We start from the raw sequence: 24,773 nt of genomic DNA, 5'->3' as shown, positions 1-24,773 counted from the left end.
GCTTTGGATTATCAGGAAGAGAAGGGGGCTATTGCGTTGCCACAGACTCCCCTAGGAGTGTCATTTACTGTCGAGATCAACACATGACTGGCACAGACCCATTACAGCAAAGGCTGGAACCTTTTTTGGCTGTTAGCGAACACCCAGCCGACAGCGCTGCACATTCAGACGCACGTTACATACGCAGAAAACGGAAGAATGCCTAGGCACTCTAGAATGTTTGTGTTCCAGCATAATACACATTGTTTGCAGTGCGACAGGGCAGACACTTGCACAATCCATTCATTCTTGTCTTGCTTTTGTAAATACCTCCTGCTGTTGACGGGTGTGGGGGGGGGGGGAATACGGGAAAATACGTGCCTCACCAGAGTGTACATGACTGCCGGTATCTGTCTCATTATAAAGCTCTCAACAACAGCTTGCGAAGGGCTCTTCAATAAACATGTCCTTTTGACAAGGCTTATTTTAAAACTGGAAATTGTACTGTCAAGGCGGAATAACAAGCTACGATGTTTGAAAAAAAGGGGGGCCCTAGTGGGTGTCCTGCCACTGCAATTATTTTATTGCGCACGTGTCCGGATGTAACGTTAGTAGCCTTCAAAAGTGATAAAGCGTAGATAAATACAAATGTTTGCCAGTGAAGAGACCATATTTTATATCATGTAAAAGAACACGATTCTGACTTAATAACAGCTTCTCAGTCCGCCGATAACACCGATCGGACGTTCTGTAGCAACCGTGGTGAGCATAGGTTTGTTCAGGTTGACCCTTAACCTACTGTCGGCTCCATCCACTATTCCTCCACCGTCAACAAGAACCGTACGCCTTGTGACGTGGGTCTGCAGAACGACATATGCTCTCCTTCCTGCCGTTTAGGAGCATTTAGGGAAGTCAGTCTGGGGCTAACGATTGTCTCCGGGTCCTTCCCTGTTCGCCACGACCGTCCAGATGTTGGCGGGGTCGAAGCGCCAACAGTGTGTTGTTCTGAAGTTCACGTCTCACCTCCCGCCTCTCTCTCTCTCTCTCTGGAAGGCAAACATATGGAGGGTGTAATTACCAGTTAGCCTCTGCAATTAGCAGAGGATATTTGGGAACATTCATTATCATCCTTTACACTCAACGGATGTGTGAAAAATGCCAAGCTGGATGGCGACTGGAAGACGGCTGGGAACGGGGCTTTTTCTCTCTTGTTGATTTAGCCATCCCTAAACAGAGCAGTGAACTGGGAGGGGGGGGGGTGTTTGCGAGACAGACATGTTGAGCGGCTTCTCCAGTATTCATATTCAGCACTGGTCCCCGAGTTCTTCGTCAGATGCCGGATGGGCGCGTGGCACACACATCCAGGACACAAAAGGTGGAGTCAGGTGGCTGAGCAGTGAGGGAATCGGGCTAGTAATCCGAAGGTTGCCAGTTCGATTCCCGGTCATGCCAACTGACGTTGTGTCCTTGGGCAAGGCACTTCACCCTACTTGCCTCGGGGGTATGTCCCTGTACTTACTGTAAGTCGCTCTGGATAAGAGCGTCTGCTAAATGACTAAATGTAAATGTAAAAGGAAGTGAGGGAGAAGGACACAGCAAGAGAGAGTCTCGTGGAGAGGAGGGTTTGAATTAGGAGTGCACATGAACGACCTGATCCTAGCCCTGGTCTGGGAACTGGTTCTGGGCTGGCCTTGGGATTGTCCTGGCATATGTGGAGGGAAGCTGCTTGTCTCACCCTCACCTCGCAACACTTCATTACCCAGGAAACAAAGTGTGACCGTCTTGTAATTGTCTGGCGAGGCTGGCGTGGTGGGGTTATAAATAAAGACATGTTTTAAAGGGAGCTCACAAGGCAGGCTCAGTTCCTCTGGTCTGACAGCATAGCAATAGGTACCATGTAGCACTCAATTAAACTGAATGTCAGGGTTAAAGAAACAAGTATAGTAAGTCTATCAGTTCCTACCCTGATATTCATTTTAGAGTGTTTCATGTTTTTAGATGCTTGGGGCTTGTAGGACAGGCATGTACAATGAACAAAAATATGATTGCCTTAAGATTAAGATGAGAACCAATGTTGGGTTAATATTGTACAGTATATATAATCAAGCCTGTGCTGCCAGTGTCCTAAATATTCACCTGTGTGCCCTTGTTTTAATGAAGACATCTATTTTTGACGAACACAGCGCATGCTATTGTTGATTATTTTTCACCAAGTTGACTTCCCTAATAGCATTCAGAGTTCCGTAAACCCCTGAGGCTTTCATTAGCCCCTTGTTTGACATCGACGATTCTAACCCTGTCAGATCCAGAGGACAGCGTTAACTCGACCTTTAGCGACCTTTGGCTAAGGTGTCACGGACGGAGATAATTTAATGCGAGCCAATGATGGCCGGTGGCTCATTAGAGGAGCAAACAGGCGCAGGCGGCGCCGGAGCCCAGTTCGGTCTCCCTGCTAGGCAGCCTCTCTCCAACAGCAAACGGCCCTGCTTGATGATCAGTCACGGGCTCATCTGACTCACTCGGCACACACTGGCTGTCGGAGGGGGAGTTCAATATCGCTCGAATGTCACGCAAACTAATTGGCGCCAGTTAGGACATTAGGTTTGATTTAGACACCAGCGCTCGCTGTGCCTGTGATTATAGTACTATCCCGATCCCTTTCAATAGACCTGGAAGCCGCTCACTTGCGGGACTGCTTCAACGCATCCCGCTGTCGTGGCGTGGATGTACGGGGAAGGCTAATGATGTTGGAAGGTTTACGATGCAGTTGCGTTCACCGGATGACATCGGTGGGGGTTTCCACACAAAAGCAACGTTTTCCCAGTCTCGTTGCTCATCTCAGCGCTGAGTTCATGAAGAGCTTTTTTTTTATTTGGGGCGCTCCGAGGAACCTCTTCCTCAGATCTAGTTTCATGGATGAAGGCCAGCAAGCGTATATATACAGAGGAGGCAGAGGGCAAATGAGATAAATGATTGACTTTCACCGGCGTGAAATAGATTCTATGATTTTCGACTGTGCCGGGCTTGACATTGAGTTTTAATAGAATTCCTTCCCCCTGCTGCTTGCTTCTAATTTCATCCATTTTGAAGTTTCGTGAAAATGGCTCTGGCTACACGATTACAGATGCCTTTGGGTGTGTTGTTCCCAAATTGTTTATCTCCAAGGATTACTCGAGGGGGCGGGGGGCGGAATATGTCTCGTCAGTGATCAAACAAATGCAATTTGCTTTGTGGTAAGTGTGTAACATACGAGTTGGGACTTTCCGACGGCATCAAACGTGTTGATGTGTATCTACTAAGTGATTGGTGCATATGGTCTCCCCCTCCTTCATGTCCTAGATGAAGGCCTTGGGGCTTGCGCTCCTAGTGAAGTTCATCTTCGGGAACCAGATGGGTTATGGCCATGAAAGAGGCGGCACACGTTGAGCGAGAGCACTTGCAATCGTAATAAGACACGTTCTCGTTTTCGGCCTTTTCCCGTTTGGTCTTATCTTGCCCCCTTCACGGGAGAGAGGCGGCACGTTTGCCCTCGCACGTTCGACGGCTGTAAACGACGCCGTCGTTAAACGACGAGTTATTTCACGTCGTTGAAAATCCTCCTGCGCTCTGCATCCTTTTGATATCCCCTCACGACAGAGTTCCATTTATTTTTCATATACCCGCCGTGCCAATTGGATTACCTGGCAACCGGCTTGTAAATCGGAGGTTGTTATTCAAAGCAGAACAGAACAGTTGGAAATGAACATGCGGCATCTCAAAATTGTGACATATTCCAGAATAATTGTGTATATAGTGGATATATTAGTTTATATATTAATATAATATTATTATATATTAAACCTTTTTTTACACTCCTATTCCTATAACTAAGAACAACTTATTGATTTTACGTCATTTCCACTGTGGCAGACAATCGTACATGTGTGAATAGCTTGTAGTCCCTAGAACTGGTGTGATATCTTCCACAGCACTGCCAGTGAACTATAAAGAGTTGAAATCTTAGAGGGGCCATGTGAGAGGTAGCAGATCAACCGTCGGGACAAAACTGATTTACAGTCGATAGATGCAGATATGGATGGTGTGTGTGAAGTGTTTGTGTAGCACGTGTAGCACTATATACTATATGTGTGTGTGTGTCAAGGATGTGTAGACCTACAGGTGTGTGTGTGTGGTTTGTGTGTGAGTGTGTAGTATGTTTAGCACGATATGCATGCGTGTGTCCCTAACAGGCATATCCATAGACTCTCCAGCGGATACCCAGTGTAGTGTGCTCTGAGGTTGTCTAACAGAGCCTGCCATTGGTCAAGAGCACCTTCCTTAATGGGCAGAGATCCACCATTGGTCAAGAGCACCTTCCCTAATGGGCAAAGATCCACCATTGGTCAAGAGCACCTTCCCTAATGGGCAGAGATCCACCATTGGTCAAGAACACCTTCCCTCATGGGCAGAGATCCACCATGGGGAGGAACACGTTCTGATGAACTCCCGTTGTGATGAACTGATGTTTTCACTTTGTGTCATGATGGCTGTTCATCCAAGAGGCAATATACTGGACAAAATGACTCATATACTATTGTGTCAGTTTTCTGTGAAAATAATGGTTTGCTGTTTTTGAAAATCAATGCTCTCCCCTTTTCTGTCCGGGGGTGGGTGAAAATAAAATGAACGCATATAGCATCACTGTTGAGAGCCAGGGAGGCAGAATGTCAATATTCTGTAGGTAGGCATGGAATATTGAATCAAACCTAACCTCGATGTACCTGAAGGCTTCTCTCCTTCTTTAATTTCCCTCCTACGGTATCTTGTGAAGACGCCGACCTCATTGTCACTCATGCACACACACAGCTTCCTCCACCTCCTGCCCCCCTCGTTCTCCACCTGTCGTTCTCTGTCTTCATCTCTCTCTCTCTCCCTCTCTCCCTCTCTCGCTCCATCTCTCGATCTCTCTCCCTCTATCTCTGTCTATCTCTCCCTCTCTTTCTCTCTCTCCCTCTCTCACTCCATCTCTCGATCTCTCTCCCTCTATCTCTGTCCATCTCTCCCTCTTTTTCTCTCTCTCTTTCTCTCTCCTCTCACTCCATTTCTCCTTGTCCCTCTATCTCTCTCCATCTCTCTCTCTCTCCCTCTATCTCTCTCCAATCTTCTCTCTCCATCTCTCTCTTTCTCTTTCCATCTCTCTCTTCCACCCTCAATCTCTCTCTCTCCTTTTCTCCATTTAATTCTCCCTCCAACCCTCTTACTCCATCCCTCTCTCTCTCTCTCTCTCTCTCTCTCTCTCTCTCTCTCTCTCTCTCTGTCTGTCTGTCTGTCTCTGTCGCTCCTCTGTCAGTTTGGTGAGAAAGCTGTAGATTGCTGAAAATGTCCTACAGGCAGTGACAACCTGTCCACTTTGGGTAACTGGCTCGACGCGCAAGCGGAATACCAAGCAGCGCTTTCCGGGGCCTCTGTAAGGGTCCCTCTGTGGGCCCGGCTGGCAAGGAACACAGCTCAGCGCCGCTTTACACCCCGGCCACGCATCGACCCACGCCCAGATGAATGCCTTCGTTCCTGGGAGGCAGGTCCCCGGGGGGACGGGGGTGGGGGTGGTGGGGGTGGTGGCGGTGGCGGCTGCGGCACATACAGCTGCTGTTCTGTGAGGAGAGAAGGGTTACATTCAGTTTACATTACAGAGGGCCAAATTCACTGAGCCGTATCCCCCCCCCCTCCCCCCCAACACCGGCACTACACACACACGCACACACACGGACGCACTAGCTAGCACACTCTCGATCCGTCCTCGCTCGTGTGGTGCGGAGGGGGGGTTCTCAAAACGCTCATAAGGCTCGCCTTCCTGTCACTCAGCATGTGTTCCTTTGTCACTGGAGCTGTGGGCCACTTCAATCTGCTACGAGCTCAGGAACGATCCAACAAGGCAAACGTGTATGGCTCAGACTCCAGCAGTGTATACGAAGAGTAATAATAAGACATTTTCTTGAGTGTTTTTATAATACAGTTTTTCACGATTGCTAAAACACATTTCTTGAAACAGTCACCCATTTTCTCAAAACTGTAAACACACAAAACCTCATTTTCAAGCACTATTGACAAAACCTCTGAATCCTCCTGCGAAATGAAACTTTCGCCTCAAAACTGTGCTCAAAATCAAACTTTCACCTCAAAACAGATTTACCTGTGCTCAAAATCAAACACTGCTCTCAAATCATAAACAAAGTGATCAAAATTATATACACTATCAAGCAGTCAGTAAACAATACACCAAAAAATAGAAAACACATTGTTCAAAACATATAGTTCTCAGGGGAAAGTACATTTTTTATCTCAAAACAAATTTCATATTTATCCGTCATTATCTTTTGATGAACGAAAACATGTTCTATCATAGTAGCTCAAAATTGATCAGAAATTACTACTCTGCTTTGCTCTTTGCAATTTCTTTTGTTCTTTCTCCTCCTTGTACCCCTATACAGTGCTGTACCCTGCATCTCACTACTCACAACTCACTCTTGTTCTTTGTTGATATGAACCTGCAAACCAGTCAAAATCTATTGAGCAGTCAGTACTGTTACTGTAACAAATGGAAAGCACAATGTTCAGGGCCATACCATTTCTTCATTGTACAGTATACAGCCTACAATTCACTGTACTACAGTATACAATACTACGGTAACACTTTATAATAAGTCAACGCTTTTTGGCATTTACAAAGTGTTAACTAATAGTTAGTTAATCCTTTATAAAACATTTTGAAACATTAACAATACATTATTAAATAGTTAATAAGCTTATTATTAAATGCTATGTTAATCATTAATAAACACTGTTAAACATTATGGATTTGATTCATAATTCAATTCATAAGGTGTTTGATAACTGCATTACCATACTTTATACACAGCTTGTTAATATAGTTGCAAACCAGTAGTTTATAATCTGTTAATGGTACATGCGCTTGTATAGAAAGCATTAGCAAATGGTGAACAAACCATTTACATTACCTTTACAAAGCATGAGTAAATAACTAACAACATATTTAATTATGTCTTTAATTAATGTACGCCAAGTCGAATACATGATGTACACTAATACTTAGCAGATGTCTTAACAACTATTTTACACTTAATAATGATGCAACTTGTGATTAGTAATGCAAGTTATAAAGCATTTACTAACTGTTAGTTAAGGCTTTTGTGTTATTTATTAAGGTGTTCTTGTCCATTCTCAAACCTCACATTCACAAAGGTATCGTAACAACTATTTTATAAACACTTACTAATGATGCAACTTGTGATTAGTAATGCAAGTTATAAAACATTTACTAACTGTTAGTTAAGGCTTTTGCGTGACCTAATCTAAAGTGTGAACTATCTATGCCTTATTAAACATTTATAAGTTATTTATTAAGGTATTCTTGTCCATTCTCGAACCTCACATTCACAAAGGCTGAACATACGTTTCTCAAAAGGAAACAGACACAACACAATGTGATACACAAAATTACTATTTTATTGAAGTAATGACAGGCATGTGTCTTACTAACTACATTACTTAGCTCTACTAGCCGAGAGTGACAGCGGTCAATACTTATAACCTCAGTTTGATATTTCCCGGCATAACCGAACGGTCGAGGTTAGTAAGTTGTTTATTATATGGCATTTTTAGCTCTTTTCATTTAAAACATGTCGTTTTATTCAGCTCTACTCAAGTCTTCACACAGTGTGTTTCAGGTGTTAGCACCTACAGTACCTAGCAACCAATCTGAAATCTGAGCAACCAAACCTAGCAATCTGCCTAGCGCTTGTCGTTTATCTCTCTGTGTTCACACTTTTCTGCTCTTTTAGAAAGTTAAGAATTTCCTCGTCGCTGTTGATGTCTTCATTGTCATCTGGATAGTAAAACTCCTCGATCTCGCTCATTGTGAAGATGACATCAACGGAGGGCAATAAGAATACGTATCAGACCGCAGGTCAATACGCGCATAGAATATAAAGACTTAATACGCGGCTGGCATGACTACCCATTAGCCAATCAGAACGCTCGTACTGTTGTTGCAATTGAACCAATATGCTGTTCTTATTGGTTCAGAAGACGTTCTCAAAAGAGTTGTTGATATGTTGCCTTGGAGATGTAGTGACGTCACCAGTACAAGGGCCGCTGATTGCTCTGACAAGATGGCGTCTGCTCCAGATTCGCCGTGTTTGATTTGGGATCTTCCCACATATTGTTGTAGTATATAAGAAACCAAATGTTTACTCTTCGACAGGTCAGCAAACGCTTTGTCGCCTCAATTTGTTAAAACGATTTGTTTGTTTGTAACCCTCGACCTACGGTCTCGGTTAACAAACGTTTTAACAAATCTCTGCTTTCAAAGGCGTTTGCAGACCTGTCGAGGAGTAGCTAAACATTTGCAGTTTATTACAGCCATTTTTTTTAAATAAAATACAGCTTTGGGTAACCAACTTTTATACCAATTCTACTGTATCGCTTCTTAATGGAAATAAAATACTATTTTATTACCCAGGTAAATAAATTAACAGCTATTTCTTCTAAAAAAAACAAAAACACAACATCTATAGGCCTATAGTCTTTCTATAAATGCTTAATAAGGCATAAATAGTTCACACTTTAGATTAGGTCACGCAACAGCCTTAACTAACAGTTAGTAAATGCTTTATAACTTGCATTACTAATCAGAAGTTGCATCATTAGTAAGTCTTTATAAAATAGTTGTTAAGATATATGCAAAGCATAGTGTACATCCTGTATTCGACTTGGCATACATAATTTAAAGACATAAGTAAATATGTTGTTAGTTATTTACTCATGCTTTATAAAGGTAATGTAAATGGTTTGTTCACCATTTGCTAATGCTTTCTATACCAGCTCATGTACCATTAACACATTTTAAACTACTGGTTTGCAACTATATTAACAAGCTGTCTATAAAGTATGATAATGCAGTTATCAAACACCTTATGAATTGTATTATGAATAAAATACATAATTTTTAACAGTGTTTATTAATGATCAACATAGTGTTTAATAATAAGCTTATTAACTATTTAATAATGTATTGTTAATGTTTCAAAATGTTTTATAAAGGCTTAACTAACTATTAGTTAACACTTTGTAAATGCCAAAAAGCGTTGACTTATTATAAAGTGTTACCAATACTACTAAAGTCAAAGGGACAAAAATCTAAGAAGTAAACATGATCAATGTGCTGCTTCTTGTCTTTGGGCTGGGTCAGGCCAGAGCACTTCGTCGACATCACAAGCAATATTTTCCCACCTTCAACAACCTGTTTGCTCTCTGAACTGGCTTATATTGGTTGTGTCACATCATTTGAAACAAGTGAAATCAATTTTGAGTGGTTGTGTTTAGTCAATGACATGTTTTCTCTGTTTGTATTTGATTGTTGCCATTTGTGTTTACCAGTATGGATGACATGTGCATTAGAGTGCAGAATGTGTTTTGAGAATGAGAATGTGTTAAGAGTTTTGCTCAAAAGTGAGATCTGCAAATTATGTTTTACCATGTGAAATGGTTTAAGGTATTGACAACATACTGCACAATTAGCTACATGAGTTCAGGCAACTGAGAACTTTGTTCAGCCAATGGGTTTTAGTGTTTTAGCAATTGAGAAAAACTGTATTATTATTAGTGGATTGAAGTTGAGCTAAGGCTGGGTTTGAGGATAGCTTCCTGTGGTTCAGAGGCTCTGATAGGGGACTTGACGCAGCTGACGGATAACTGCTAGATAAGCAAAGGTAATTCAAGCACAGCTCTACACTCTCACTGCCTCGGCTTGATCTGATCAGAAGACTTATCCCCCAAATCAAATTCAAGTTTGTTTATCAAATGCACCGTGTTCCAGAAGAATCCTGTGGATACGCTTCGACGGCACAAACAAAGGAAAACAAAGTAGAACGATCACAGCGCAAACAAAGTGAACGAGTTTAGGACAGAATGATCAAAGACTGAAGTATAAAAGAAATGTCAAAATGATAAAACACTTCCTAATATCCGTAAGCAGGTGTGGGTGCGCCCGTCTGTTTGTACAGTACGTGCATACATGTGTGTGTGTGTGTGTGTGTGCGTGTGTGTGTCCATACTGTACGTTGCTAGCTACAGTGTGGTCTCCTGGGAGCAAAGTATATGGACAGAAGGCTGCTTCCCTGTGATTGATGGCTTCCTACATTCTGCAGGCTTGCTCCCAGCAGTAGTAATTGCCATATTACAAGAGTGAGGCCCCTTAGTGGGAACTGCTAAACAACCAGTGACCATGGAGTGATATGTTGACACGAAGCCTGCCAAGGTTAAGCCAAGCAGACGTACGCCATTTCATGGTGCGCGCGTGCGTTTCGTGCGCGTGGCGCCGTCTGCCCCCGTGGCGCATCATGGGTGTGTTTTTCAAGCCCCGCCGGTACATGTCGGTTCCAAATGGGTGGCGGGAGAGGAATTGTTTGACAGTGACCGTGCGCTAGCGGTTCACCGGTCTTCCTTCGTTTCGTTTTTGCCGGTCGATTTCATCTCTGCCTCCCCCCTCACTCCATCCTCTTGTCAGCCAGAGCTGTAATCCAGGTGTGCCCCCCCCCCCTCTGCTCCCCTCTCCCTCCTTGTCTAAACCCCCCAATCTCTGAAAGAACCTATTTATCATCCGTGTGTGGGAATCGGCACGCCCCTCTCATCTCTCCGCCGCTTGGCACGGCTTGCTGCTGCGCTGTGGCGTCTGACAAACATCAATACTGCCTTCCCAGAAGTTTCCAGACCGCCGTCCTGCTGGCAGACTCACCTCAACAGTTAAGGATATGATTTCAGCCATCGCTTTCAGAGATGGCTCACCACAGAAGACCCACAGTCAAGGAGCGACGGTGCAACGCGGTCATCTGCGTTTCAGATGGAAGGTTCCTGCGTGACTGCAATGTTGCTACTAGAGACGGTGCTGTGTGTATTACATGGTAGTGAAAGGCGTTTTTGGATGTAAAGTGTCGGCCAATATTATTAGCCTCTATTATCATACACTAGCTGTCAGTGGGTCTTGTTGTGTGTGAACAAACCACAGGGTTGTTCGCAGCTGCAATGTTGCTACTAGAGACGGTACTGTGTGTATTACATGGTAGTGAAAGGCGGTTTTTGATGTAAAGTGTTGGCCAATATTATTAGCCTCTATTATCATACACTAGCTGTCAGTGGGTCTTGTTGTGTGTGAACAAACCACAGGGTTGTTCGCAGCTGCATGTGCTGCTGCAATATGGACACCATGGAGCCCAGCTGTCAATAAAGAACCCCATCCACAGTCCATCTGAATCTGGCTCGCAAGCAGACAAACACACAGCAAACCATTAGCGGCCAATGAGCATTTTGCGTTAATGACATAAATGTGGCTTTCAGACTGCCGCTCTCTAGGCAAGTGTGACGTGCTTTGGGCTTGGTGGGATCTTAGATTTAGGTGAACGCTTCCTTGGTTCTGCTTACACGGCTACAAACAGCCAATGGAATCGTTCCAGCAGCCCACCCTGCTCCTCCGGCTCTGCAGGTAGTCGTAAACAAGCGCTCACTTTATGACATTTCGAGCCACACGCATAAATCACACAGGTTTTATACAGCGATGGCGCCGCTAAATGATATTTCTATTTACACTACTGACTGTGTACGCGTGTCTGTGAGGCTATTTCATGCAGTGTTTTAAGCACTGTTGTGTTCAAAGTGAGTACCTAATTGTCCGTGAAAGCCTTTTTCAGGAGAGGCACATGAGATGTGTGGCCAGGCATGATGATTGGGGGGAGGAAGGTCTCAGGCATAAGCTGGTGAAACGGCCAGCCCTGGACCATGTACCCTCTCCAGGGCCTGGCAGGTACCCTGGAACCTCCTCTGCCTGGGCCTTCTCACTCACACACACACAAACATGCATGAAAACACACACAAACAACACACTCATATATTACGTATATAGTTTTATATATATATTATATGTGTGTATGTGTGTATATATATATATATGCATAAGTATATGGATATTATGTGTGTGTATGTAACAGGCCACCCGCGAGAGCAGATTAAGCTCGCTTTTCGTTGGCGTAGCTGGTAGTCGTCACGCTTGGCACATTGACCGAGTATACCTCCGACAAAGGCACAGCCACCTGTGTTAAATATGCATATATACATATGTATGACCTCCTGGCCCTATGGTCACATTAACATGACTTCTATGTTTAGTTTAGTCAGGGTGAACATGGGTAATGAACACGGGTATTCCTTTATATGAAGGTCTGGACAGAAGGGCAGTGAAGTAATGCCATTTGAAATCATTTACAGTAAACGATGTGGCTAAGCTCAATTGAACTCGTCGGGCGCAATGATACCAATCGAACAGTCCCCCGAATTGAAACGAAATAGAGACCGCCGACTCGAGGCGGACTGACGCAGGCACTTAAACATTCAACTCGTTACGTGCTCTGTGGCCCTCACGCACTCTCATCCATAGCCTCCATTTGAGCAGCATCGACTTTTTTCGGGGACAAGTAAATCACCCCTGATTTGTATCGAGTGGCAGGTTTTCCTGTGATATCCTGTGGCGCGTCAAACAGTAAACTCTTTAAAGAAAATACAACCTATGTAAAAATGTCAACTGAAAAAAACGTGCGGCAAGCCTTCGATATGGCTCACTCTCAAACCCCTCACAACCGAGGTCTCTGTAGACCCGTCGGTCGACAGCGCAGCTGTGGAGCGTCACCTTTGGACGCGTGTCGGCGTCGTGTTGCCGTGGCTCCCGGCCAGAGCAGGGGGAGCTGTTATCTCGGTTACATGAGAGCAGGGAACGGGCCATTATCCGCACCACCAAGGCTGTCTGGAGCTCAGAGACGCTTGGGTGAGGCCAGCGCAGCACGAGTGTGCGCAGACACACACACACACACACACACTGAGGGAGAGGAGAGAAAATAGGGGGGGCCGGGGGGGGGGGGGGATGCAGGACCATGACTCACTTCCACTCGGGGTGGGGGGGGAATCTGTGGGTTTCATTTACTGGGTCGAAAACAAGAGAAGTCGCCTGTTGCCTTTCGTGTGTTTCCTCTCCCCCCCCCCCCCCCCTCTCTGTCTCCCGCCGTCCAGCGGCGAGGTCCGCACCGGTGGACAGGTGTCTCCTTCGTTAGCAGCCCTCCATTCTTTCTCCAATCTTTATCTCTGCCAGCCACCCCCCCCCCCCCTCCTCGACTGTGGAACAAGTGATGGTCCTTGCCCTGGATACAGCTCTGGGTGCCAGTTCCTGTCTCCACCTCTCACTGGCTCCCCCGCTTATCTCTCCTCTCTCTCTCTCTCTCTCTCTCTCTCTCTCTCTCTCTCTCTCTCTCTCTCTCTCCTCTATCTCTCTATATCTCTCTCTCTCTCTCTCCTCTATCTCTCTATATCTCTCTATCTCGGCATGCGTGTCTGCAGGAGCAGATGTCCCAGGTCCTCGGTGGGCTGACACCTCGTGACCCTCGACCCGTCGCTGTGTCCTGTGTGTCACATGACCACCGACTGCTTTTCTCTCTCTCATTCAGGCCTGCATCACTCGGGGCTGGATCTAACAGGGACGAGAACATCGGAAAAACTCACAGGCAAATTATTCCCCGAATAGGTTTTATTGTCGGAATTGTATTTCTTTCAAACTAATGGGTTGATTATGCAGGAAGAAATGTCGCATTTGAAATGTGTTGCCTTTTAAACCTGCGTGCGTCCTAAGAGCGTACGCTTGTTGTATAAGCACGCAGCCAATAAGCAGTGCCTGTTCATTTCAAGCAGACAAATAGTAAACCTTCAGTCTAGCGCGTCAATGACTGTGTTGATCCATTCAGGGTCCATGCGATGGGCTACGGTGGGAGCTGGCGGTCGGAGCTGGCGGCGTGTAGTGCTGACGGCGGTGACTGGGGGAGGGTGGAATGGCACAGCGAGAACCTAGTCTCCATTCACATCTGCCAAGTCATCCCACTAAATCACGTTAACAGCCTGGCTGTTCTCTGAATGGTCCCATAACTACATAATAAGCCACAGGCTTCTGCCACTGTCACACAATTTAGGAACTGGAATTTGCACGGTCGAACCAGGATTGATTCGGCGGAATGTTTTTGCGGATAAGCGCTCATTGGCAAATGTGAAAATATCGTGTGACCCATTGGGCAATGTGTGACACTGTTTTCGTTAGTGATGCGTTTTTACAAAGACATGTTTGTGGGGGAAGTTGGTTATACGGTGACATTACTTGAGCTAAGCCCATACTATGTCTGTGCAACAGTGCTGTAGTGAATATTAGAAAATACATTGGAAAGATTCAGCGATTGCAGGTTTCAGCCATAAATAGGTCTCTCGCTCTCTCTCTCTCTGTCTCTCTCTCTCTCTCTCTGTCTCTCTCTCTGTGTCTCTCTCCCTCTCTCTCTCTGTTTCTCTCTCCCTCTCTCTCTCTCTCTCTCTCTCTCTCTCTCTCTGTCTCTCTGTCTGTCTGTCTCTCACTGTCTCATCTCTCTCTCTCTCTCTCTCTCTCTTTCTGTCTCTGTCTTTCTCTGTCTCTCTCCTTCCCCTCCATTTGTCTTTGACACTGATCGGTCAATTTTATACAGCAACGACCCGCTCCCAGCACGCTCAGCAAAAGTGAAGTCCTTTTTTCATTTTCTCCTCTCCCCTACTCCTGGAGTGGTGCTGATGGATTACTGGTTCCCTCACTATCTGCTTTGTCCAATGAATAATGAAATCGCCCTCTCCCTTTTTACCACATTGAATTACACTGTTGTTCTACGTCGTATATTTCTACAAAGATGCAGTCGTAATCCCGTGTACAATGTAATCATAATAACACTTTCTATCAAATGCAAACAAATTATTTATATTGCGGCGCCTCCACTGACACCTAAGCAAAAGCCTGTATGAAATTCATTTACACTTAAGTTGTTGTTGTTGTCACTGTCTCACACGATGTGCTAAGATCAGTTGTCGTTTGATTTTACAGTTGAACTCAACGACATAGACAAGAAACCGCCCCAATGGAGTGAGATACGGAGTTCTTACTTTGTTTTGGTGCTGGTGTCTCATCTGAAAGGCTGGTGTGTAGAAAGGTCTTTAGGAAATGTTCGTAAGTATTTGCCAGCAGTGTGTTTTTAAGTCTGCTGTAGTGTCTATGGGGGCCCAGAGAAGCCATAACCCTTCATCACTCTTTCCTCTCTGGAGCTGGACCAATGGCAGCTCTTTAAGCTGTTCATTGGCCACCTCAAAACCTCTCCACCTCCCATCAACTATCCTGTAGGAGATCTTTGGTCTCGAGACAAGGAAGGATTCTCAAGCACTTTACAGTAAGTGTACATTAACTACCATGGTAACTACATAGCAACACCTATTGTAAATTTTTACATTTTACATTTTTAGTCACTTAGCAGACGCTCTTATCCAGAGCGACTTACAGTAAGTACAGGGACATTCCCCCCGAGGCAAGTAGGGTGAAGTGCCTTGCCCAAGGACACAACGTCATTTTGCACGGCCGGGAATCGAACTGGCATCCTTCAGATTACTAGCCCGCTTCCCTAACCGCTCAGCCACCTGACTCCCTCCAATTGTTAAATAATAACATGGTATTGAGGGTTAGAGGTATGGGTTTTTGTAAGAAGGTACAGTTTGGAGGAGAGTTCGAAGGAGTCCCTGGTTGTTGCAAAGGGGCAGTTAAAGGGTGTGTTACCGAAAACACGATAAACATCAACATGCACATGCTCTAGGGATCCACTCCGCCATTCCAGATTTCACGCTTGTGTAATAACTTGCACTGCTTAAACGCAAGAAAGAGCAACAACAGTAAACAGCAGCTCCTGTCTAACCCCAATGTCGCTACTGTCGGTATCGCATTTACATGTCATACAATTGCTAATGTACACTTCATATAGAGCAATGGTTCTCAACGCTGGTCCTCGGGCCCCCCCTCCCTGCCCCCTGCATGTTCTAGATGTTTCCCTGGCTCCAACACACCTGATTCAAATGCATGGGTCGTTATCTAGCTCAACGGAGACGTGACAACAAGCCGTTCATTTGAATCAATTGTGTTGGAGCGGGGAAATGTAGAGAGGATACCCTTGTCCTTTTCTAGGGGTCTCCTGAAGAGCTCTACGATTCCAGTGCACCCGTTAAATGAATGACGTCGGGATGATGCACATTTCCACGTGGCGTAAAGGTTATTAGTCGCACGCTCAGCCACGTGACCTAAGCGGCACAGGTCGGTATAAACGGCGTGCCCGCCGGCGTGACGTCGGTGTTCCCGGGAAGAGGCGGCTATTTTGCCCTCCCCCTTCCGGGTTGTGCGCTCGCCGTTCCCCGAGCGCCGCGGCCCCCGCCCAAGACGTCGCTGCCTGTCTGTCGCTTCTCCTACTCCTCAAGCCTGCCTCGGACGGCCTCCTGCGGGCCCCCCTAGCGCCACCTCCACCTGAATCACGCGCTCCGCGCTGGCCGCTCCTGAGCCGAGCTGACAGACCTGCCCCGGGCTATGTCTGTCTACCCGGCCCAGAAGAGCCATTTGAAACGGGATAAACGGCGACATCTCCCACAATGCCACCCTGCCCCCCTGCCCCCACCACCACCAGCCCTGTCTAATTTTCGAAAAGTCGCATGTACTCACGGGAGGTTCTCGACCCTTCCAACGGGGGCAAAGCTGGGGCAGTACAGTTAGAGGGGCCAGTTGGGTTTTCTTCACGACATCGCAGGCATTAACAGGCGAAATACCATGTTTACAATTATTTAGTGGGGTCACAAGAGGGTCAAGCTTGTTGTCACAGGGGGACTGACCCCCCCCCTGGACTTCCCCGGAACCGCCCTTGCAAATACTGTGTTTGTAACAATTCACAAATGCACCAATGGGCCCTCTCCTCCCCCCATTCCTCAACCCCAGCCACTCACCACTCCAGCCCTAACCCTGGGTTTGCTAGACCCAGGTTGGATAACAACATCAATCCCCGTGCCTACGTTTGAGCATTCATGTGACCAGCGGTAAACCCTGCATGAAATTCATGGTACAGCCGATCCCCAAGTTAGCTAACCGTAGCTAACTGTCTCTCTTACACACAAAAGAATTGTGAAACGGATTTTCACACAATTCGGAATGTTACACCCCGTCAAACGACATCATCTTCAGAAGTGAAAGGGAATACGCTAGAGCAAAACGTGCATTATAGTCATGTTGTTCTTATGTAAGCACTCGGACCACGTGTTCACATGTTGCTGCTGTGGAAGAGGTTCAATAAATGCTCACAGGTGACAGCACAACTGATGTTCGCGCTGGGCATGTGGGTTTTTGGATTTGCTTGCAAAACCACGTGCTGTGGCAAACAGACATCTTTTGTTTGGCCATAGGAAAATACCACATTAAGATTCCCTGGGGATCATGTATTAAAATGTGTGCAGCAAGTAGAATGTAAAAAAGGGATGAAAAAGATGTAGATTAATTTCTTTGGACCTGAGAGAGAAACGTAAAGGTCACCTCCCTAATATCACGTCGTCCTTTTTTTCTTACCGTTTTTGCCGCCGTTTAATTACTGTGTCATAGGAGAGGCAGCTCGAGGACAAAAGGTAAAAAGCAGATTGATGTCCACTGATTAAACCGGATGCTGCCATTGGGACACTGTGTTCCGATCCCTTCGCCATATATCTGTCCTAAACATTTGCCATGCTTCATCTGCCTGAGCTCGTTCACTCGAGGGCTCTTTCTCCCTCCCTCCCTCCCTCCCTCCCGCCGACCCTCCCTCCTTCCCTCCCCTCCCCTTCTCTAACCCCCACCCCCACCCCCCCCACCCACCGCCCCCCACCCCCAGACCTATTTGAGGGGCTGTCGCTTTAAGCCTAATGAAATCAACTGGATGTCTCAACTGGAGGCTATTCATTTCAGAGGACGCCGGCATTATGAGCAATTAATCTAAAAGTGCTCTGATTAATCCTGCTACTTCTCCCCCCCCCCCCCCGAGGCTAGCCCGGATGCCTGAGTAAGAGTTGTCATCCCACCCAATCCCCAGATACCCAGGGCAGCGCAATCAAGTCTCTCCCGAGCCACGCTTGCGCCGCCTGCCCGATCCTTCCTCCGAGGCGGCGATACCTGTCGTGCGACCGCAATCCACGGCGCCGTTCGGAAGCCGACGAGTTTGAGCGCGGCGAACGAGAATGCCGTTTTTTCCTTGACGACGCCCGTCGACGCGGGAAAAGGTGAAGGAAGACGGGCTGGTCTTCTGCCGCGTTTCGAGCCGTTTGAGTTTGAGACCGGACCTGGGAGAGGAGAAGAAGATAGGGGAGAAGAGAAGAGAAGGAGCAGATGGTTAACACCACTACGGCCTCCTCTAACCACCCCACCCCCCCCGTGTCGTCCAGATAGCATCGTTTTTATCCTGTTGAGGCACCCTGGAGCTGGCAAATTGATTAATGCAAGCCTTTCATCCTAGACAGCTCTCATGAAGATATCATCACTGCCTAGAAGAATGTCTCAAATACCAGGGGCTCCTGACAATATTCCTCCCCGTTTATAAATCAGTATTGTCACTGCATTCCTCCCCCAGTCCCTCTACTCTCTCTCTCTCTCTCCCCCCCCCCCCCTCTCTCTCTCTCTCATTGTAATGGCCACTTACAGTACTCTCACTTGGACTGGAAAACAATGTTATATGAAGGTTACATTGGCTACCATGTAACTACATAGCCGTCATAGTAAAAACATAGTCGGTACATAGGAAATAGCCGGACAGTAAGTAAACGGTATTAAATGTTAGAGGTATGGGTCGTTACAAACAGCGTCAGAAGGCGCTTCGTGGGGGAGGGGTGATCGGGGGTAAGAGGACGTTGTACAAGGGCAGTTGAAGGTTGTGGTTCCCAAAATAATATCGGGGTTAACAGTCACTCACCCCTGGAAAGCCCGACCTTCGCCGTACTAAATGCGTCAAAGAACTCGTACCGTTAAATGGAACTGAAGTGTAACTACATAGCGGTTCCTGTCTTGCGATGTGCTGTAGTCACATGGAAGTTAATGTAGCCTTAATATAAAATGATTGCCCAGTTCTGCGCATCCACACGAATAGAATTTGTACAGACATGGCGTTTAAAGTTAGCAATATCGATTTGAAGTGATTACACAAGTGTATGAAGGCACAGCACGTGGGAGGAATTGAAGGATATCCTACAGAAAGTCGTTACTACATAGATTTAGACTGGGGTGGAAGACCGATTTTCATCCTTGGCATGTGTACCGTCTGGTATTTCTTATCAAACTCCAGTATCACAGAGCACTGGGATGTTGAGACGAGGGTAAAGTCCTAATGTGGTACTGTTAGTCTGGATTGCACAAGGCAGTCGAGTTCTTATAATCTCCCTCTTAGAGGAAATAGGTTGTGACATGCTGAAATGTTTGGGCTAACTTGAGCCTCCTTGACATGCACATGATTGTTGTAGTTTTACTTTTGACAACGTTTCTCTTCCTCTCTCGCTTTACCTCTTGGTACCTTGCTTCCTCTAACATCTCTGTCTCACTCGCTCGCGCTCTCTCTCTCTCTCTCTCTCTCTCTCTCTCTCTCTCTCCACCTCTACCTTTACCCCTCTCTCCCTGGTTCTCTCTTTCTCCCTCCCTCTCCCTTTCTCTCTTTCTCTCTCTCTCCCTCTCTTTCCTTCTCTCTCTCTCACCACCTCTCTCTCTTTCTCTCCCTCTCTCTCTCCCTGGTTGAGTAATGGGCTGTCCCTACTTCCCTGTCACCATGAGAGGTGGTGCTGGCCTGACTCTGTTCTGCTTTTTTCATGCGTGTCCTTTCAACCGACCAGGCAATCCCAGCTGAGATCTCTATCGACCATGATTTATCTGATATAGCTCTCTCTCTCTCTCTCTCTCTCTCTCTCTCTCTCTCTCTCTCTCTCTCTCTCTCTCTCTCTCTCTCTCTCTCTCTCTCTCTCTCTCTCTCTCTCTCTCTCTCTCTCTCTCTCTCTCCCTCCCTCCCTCCCTCCCCCTCTCTCTCTCTCTGTCTCTCTCTCTCTTTGCCTCTCTCTCTCTTTGTCTCTCTCTCTTTCTCTCTCCCTTTGCCTATTGCTTCCTCTCTCGCTCTCGTCTTGTTCTCTCTCAGTTTCCCACCCACTCACCCTCCCTCCCTCCCTCCCTCCCTCCCTCCCTCCCTCTCTCTCTCTCTCTCTCTCCCCTCCCTCCCTCCCTCCCTCTCCCTCTATCTCTCCCTCTCTCTCTCTCCTCGCTCTCCCTCTCTATTCCCTCGCTCGGCCTCGCTCTTCCTGTCTGCCCCTTCCCTACCTCCATCCCTCCCCTGCTCCTTTCGTCGTCAAATCAATTCTCTGTTCTGGCACATTCCTTTCACCTTCTCGATTCCCCCTCGCCGTTTCTCCTCTCTCCGCCGAAGGGGGTGGTGGGATTCTGACTCGGTAACCCCCCCCCCTAACCGCCCCCTCCCCCAAATGCTCCGTGCCTGTCACAACGCTCATGCGAGCTCAGAGACGTCATTAGACGGCCGGGGAAAGGAGAATACGTTGGGTAGGCGAGAAAAGCACACCTTTTTACCTCCTGCACAAAGCACACCATGAGGTAAACACACACAGGCAAAGGGTAATGAACGAGAGACCACAGCGGCAAGTGTCATCCGAGGGAGGGAGAAGGAGACGGGGGGGGGAGTGCTTGCTGTAGACTTTTGGACTAGCGGCACTAAATAATTCAAAAGAATCGCGGACCGACCGCTGTTTTCCTGGGTTTTTTTCCTGCAGGGGGATTGGCTGCATCTGGTAGCTGTGGTTACAGACAGCTGTCTCCTGGTGCCTGCCTTGCCGCCTTGTCACTGGGCCACACTCCCATAGAGAGACGGCCCTGTGCTCTCTGTATGGCTTTAAACCGCACTAGGCTGAATCCGTTTCCCTCCTCTGCACCGCGCTCCTGATTTGTTATTTGCCAGGTCTTTGTGAGCCTGGGTGTCGGGAGGCTGTGCAGCCTGCAGATTTCGCTCACAGTCCATTTTCTGGCTTCGCCGTGTCTCTTCGCACTGTGGCTGCCTGCTTTCCTTCTCTCGCTTGCCCGCCCCTCTCCCCGCTCGCCCTCCCGCGCGCGCGTCGCTCCCTCCCTCCCCCCCTCCCTCCTGCTCTCTCTCCCTCTCTCCGTCGCGCACACACAAGCAGGCACACACTGTGACCGTTCCTCCCTCCGCCGTAGTGTCTCCGACGCTGCTCTCAGAAGAGGCTTTTGGTCTCCCCCCCTGTACCGTCGAGCCCTCTGCCACCGGCTAGCCCCTCGACCGTCGTTCCAGACGCCGCCGGCCACTTGATTAGCGTGACTTCGCTAACCGCGGAAATCAAGAGTCAGCGTCTCGGGCGAAGCTCATCGTTTCTCCTCAGCCCCGCGGATCCGCCGCTCGTCTCTCGAACCGGACACAGTGCACACTCGCGGGCGAAAGGGGACACCGATACTTCTTTGGGGAGGAAAGAAAGGAAAGACAAATAAAACCCGGAGGAGGCAGAAGAGGATTAAAAAGAAAGGAGAGGTGAGACGAGAAGAGATGCAGCAGCGCTGAGGGGAATGCAGCAGTAGCCTTTGCTGCGTGTGTCTGGGTAGCAGGAGGAGGGGGAGAGAGCGAGCGCGGACGCCTCGCTATCCCACATCTGGGCTCTCGCGTTCGAGGACCAGACCAGAGGTAACCATATTCAGGCTACACCCCGTGTCTGCCCAGAGAGCTGTTGAGAGAGATTGTAGATTTTTTTTCTTTTGACCATTTTTCTTCTTCTTCTTCTTCTTCTTTACCGTGCTGCTGCAGAAATCGCTCCCCTCCCTCCCTCTCCCCCTCTCTGTTCTCAACCTATCAACGGCTAGAGGGGGGCAGAAGAACGCCGGATTCTCCACCCGCGTCCCCTTCTCCCCCTAACCACCAGCGATGAATCTTCGCAGCCACTTCTGCTTTTACCTCCCCGCCTTTTCGGCGTCTTAACGAAGATATCCTGTTTCCCTGGGAGATGTGCGTGATCTCCTCCTCTGCAGTGGAGGGGCTGTCGTCTTAGTGGATAGACTCTGCTGTCCCCCCCCCCCCCCTACCCCCAGCTCTACCTGTGGGTAGGAGGAGAAGAGAAGCGCCTATCAGGCAAGCCCGTCACCTGAAGCTATCGCCTGGACTGTTATTTTTAATTTTTTCTCTATATTTTTTTTTTCTATGTTTAAATATCACGGTTGAATTGCGTGGTCATTTGAAGCTCGCCATGGGCTTGACGTTATTTTTCAGTTGAGGTGCGCGTTCGCATTTTGGATTCATTCCGTGAGTCTGGGGGCTGACTGAAAGCAAAGTGTTCCGAAATGACAGCAAACCACTCCATGGTGTGTCCATCTCTTTGCCGAGCAAACACCTCTTCCTGTTTCAACATGGTCTGAGAGATATTTGAAAGGTTGTCGCTTGCTGATTTCAACTTGGGAAATAACCGCCATTTTTGGCTCGTGTCTCCAGTTCTCCTCGACTGAAATTGGACCTGGTGGGCTGTTGTCCTCTCCCATTTTCCCTCTCCACGTTTGCCCGTCCCCGGGATGATGGGGCACCCGGCCTCCGCTGGCTACTGAGATGTCCTCTCATTGTGGGGTGGACCTGAGGGAGGCACCAGGCGGCCCCTCGCGGCCCTCCTGTGCCCATGCGGAGGCGATGTTGCTGGGAAGACCCCCCGCGGTGACCCCCGTGCTCGGGCACCGGGCGGCCTCGACGGCCCCGGGCCTGGGCTCGGGCCTGGGTCTGAGCGGCTGGTGGAGGCTTGGTCTGTGGATGATCCTGCTGGCTACTCTCCCCATTCAGACTGGCACGGCCCGCGTGTCCTCCAGCCTCAGCACCACCCACCACGTCCACCACTTCCACAACAAGCACGGCACTGTGCCCATCGCCATCAACCGGATGCCCTTCCTCACCCGAGGAGGCCATGGTAAGGGTGCCACCTTCTGTAAGGGTCCTAGGCAGTAAGCTACCCCGTCCTCAAGTTTGACGGATCCTTAAAGGTTACACGAGCTGGCGTGCGGATCTGTGTTAGCTAGTCCTAGCATCCACGTCCTTTTTGCCCATGGTAGCAGTTCTCCCTGGAACACAGCATGCCTGCATTGTGTATGGTGCAACGGCGTGGCCCATTTGGCCTCGCATGGGTTGAGGGAAGGCAGTCGAGGGACAGCTTTTCGTACATTTATAGAGCCACGGGTTGCTTCACAGGTATTCTGTGAAGACATGACATATATTACACAGCTCACAATAGGTGTTCTAAGCGGCGTCGGACTAGCAGCGTAGACTGCCGTGTTAACATTGACAGGTGTATATATATATATGGTGCGGTAACAGAGCCAGGGTGTTATGTGGGCGCTAGCAGTGAGGGTAGGTGTGACGGGAGAGTGATGGATCCCTCATTAAGAGAGCCTGGCGAGCGGCGCGGCCGCGGAGCCTCTCTGCCTGGCTGCACTCTTTCATCTGCTCGTCGGTCTCGCTCGGCCTTTTCCCAGGGCGCCCGCCGCTGCCGCATCCGGAGAATACATCACACAGTTAAATCAGTCTGCTTAGAGAGCAGGAGCTCTGGGGGGGTGGGGGGGGGGGGGAGGGGGAGGGGGGAGGAGCAGCTCGAAAGATCCGGCACTGTTTGTTACTGTACGTACGTGTCGGTACGTTATACACATACTGGGTGTGTGTATAAGACGTGCCGTGTTATTCTACTGGGTTCACCCCCGCCTGGCGACCCTGCTGAGCTCCGACGTGTGTGTGAATATTTCAAACCTGGGGTCTCCTGACGCCGGGGTCTCAACTGGTACCGAGTCCTTTGGGATGTGCGGGCTTTCGCGTTACGGTCCCAAATTGAACGGAGTGTGAACGTGTATTTATTAGACGAGAGACGATGCAAGGCGTTTTTATCATCTCCTCCTTGATCATCAGCTCTTCCTTGGAGTCTCGCCTCAACCCGTGATGGGGGATATCCGAGTCTGAACAGGGCCTTACATGGTTACGATGGATCGTGAGATCTTCGCGTCGATCGACACTCACCAGTGGTTGAATGTCGATCAAGAGTGCCCTCAATCCCCCAAATAGAATGAGTTTCAGTGCTTCAACTAGGCTCCACCAGGCCACCGTCGCTGGAATCATGGCTCCCTGTTCAATTGCACCCGGAATAGTCTGTCCGGTATTCCTCCGCCTGGCTATCTATCTAAGACCCAATTTCATCTCTCGTGAAGAATACCCCACTGCTTGTAGCTCGCTTATCTCCCTACGGCAGCTCTGGCAGCTGTAAAGCAGTGGAACTTGGGCTGAATTGAATCTGCGCTATTAGAACCGTATCGCCCGTAATCCTGCTCTGATAGCAGCGCAGTCCCTCTGCACAGGCCTTCCCACTGTGCGTTGACATGGCCTCCGTGTAATCAAACACCCGGGAGGAACAGGAGGTGTTTGCCGTCTTTCGGTTTCCTCTCCCCTTCACAAGGACCCGTATCGATGGTTTGTATCGGCTCCATCCACGACAGCGCGTCGAATGTTCCGCGCGGGTCCGGAGGGAGGCACTTGAATGATCCCAAGGAGGAAACTGCGGCGTCAGTGGAGTTGTAGTTCTCTGTGTGTCTCTTTCTCTGCCGCTCACGGCATTGTTCCCTAATGCGAGCGGTCTATATTTAGCTTATAGGCATGAGTGTGTGTGTGTCTGGTGTGTGTTTGGGTGTGTGTGTGTGGGGGATGGGGGGAGGGGGGGAGGAGGGGGGGGAGGGGGGGGAGGGGGGCGCGCTTCTCCTCTGCAATTACAGTATGTCGGAAAACATAGCCTTGTGACATGAAGAGACGTTGTATTCA

At 48.2% G+C, this 24,773-nt stretch overlaps 1 protein-coding gene across 1 annotated transcript in view; it reads left to right on the top strand.

Annotated features, from left to right (window-relative positions):
- The window catches only part of nrxn2a (neurexin 2a), a 98,281-nt gene that overhangs the window by 45,562 nt on the left and 27,946 nt on the right, over positions 1-24,773 (top strand). Inside the window, 3 exon segments of the mRNA XM_067228641.1 lie at positions 1,355-1,392; positions 12,041-12,056; positions 20,649-20,687. Of these exon segments, the coding sequence (XP_067084742.1) occupies positions 1,355-1,392; positions 12,041-12,056; positions 20,649-20,687 (93 nt within the window).

Source organism: Osmerus mordax, chromosome 25, assembly GCF_038355195.1.
Source record: "Osmerus mordax isolate fOsmMor3 chromosome 25, fOsmMor3.pri, whole genome shotgun sequence".
In the NCBI taxonomy this organism is placed as follows: domain Eukaryota; kingdom Metazoa; phylum Chordata; class Actinopteri; order Osmeriformes; family Osmeridae; genus Osmerus; species Osmerus mordax.
Note: the sequence above shows the minus strand (reverse complement) of the source record. Positions and strands in the feature narration are given on the sequence as shown.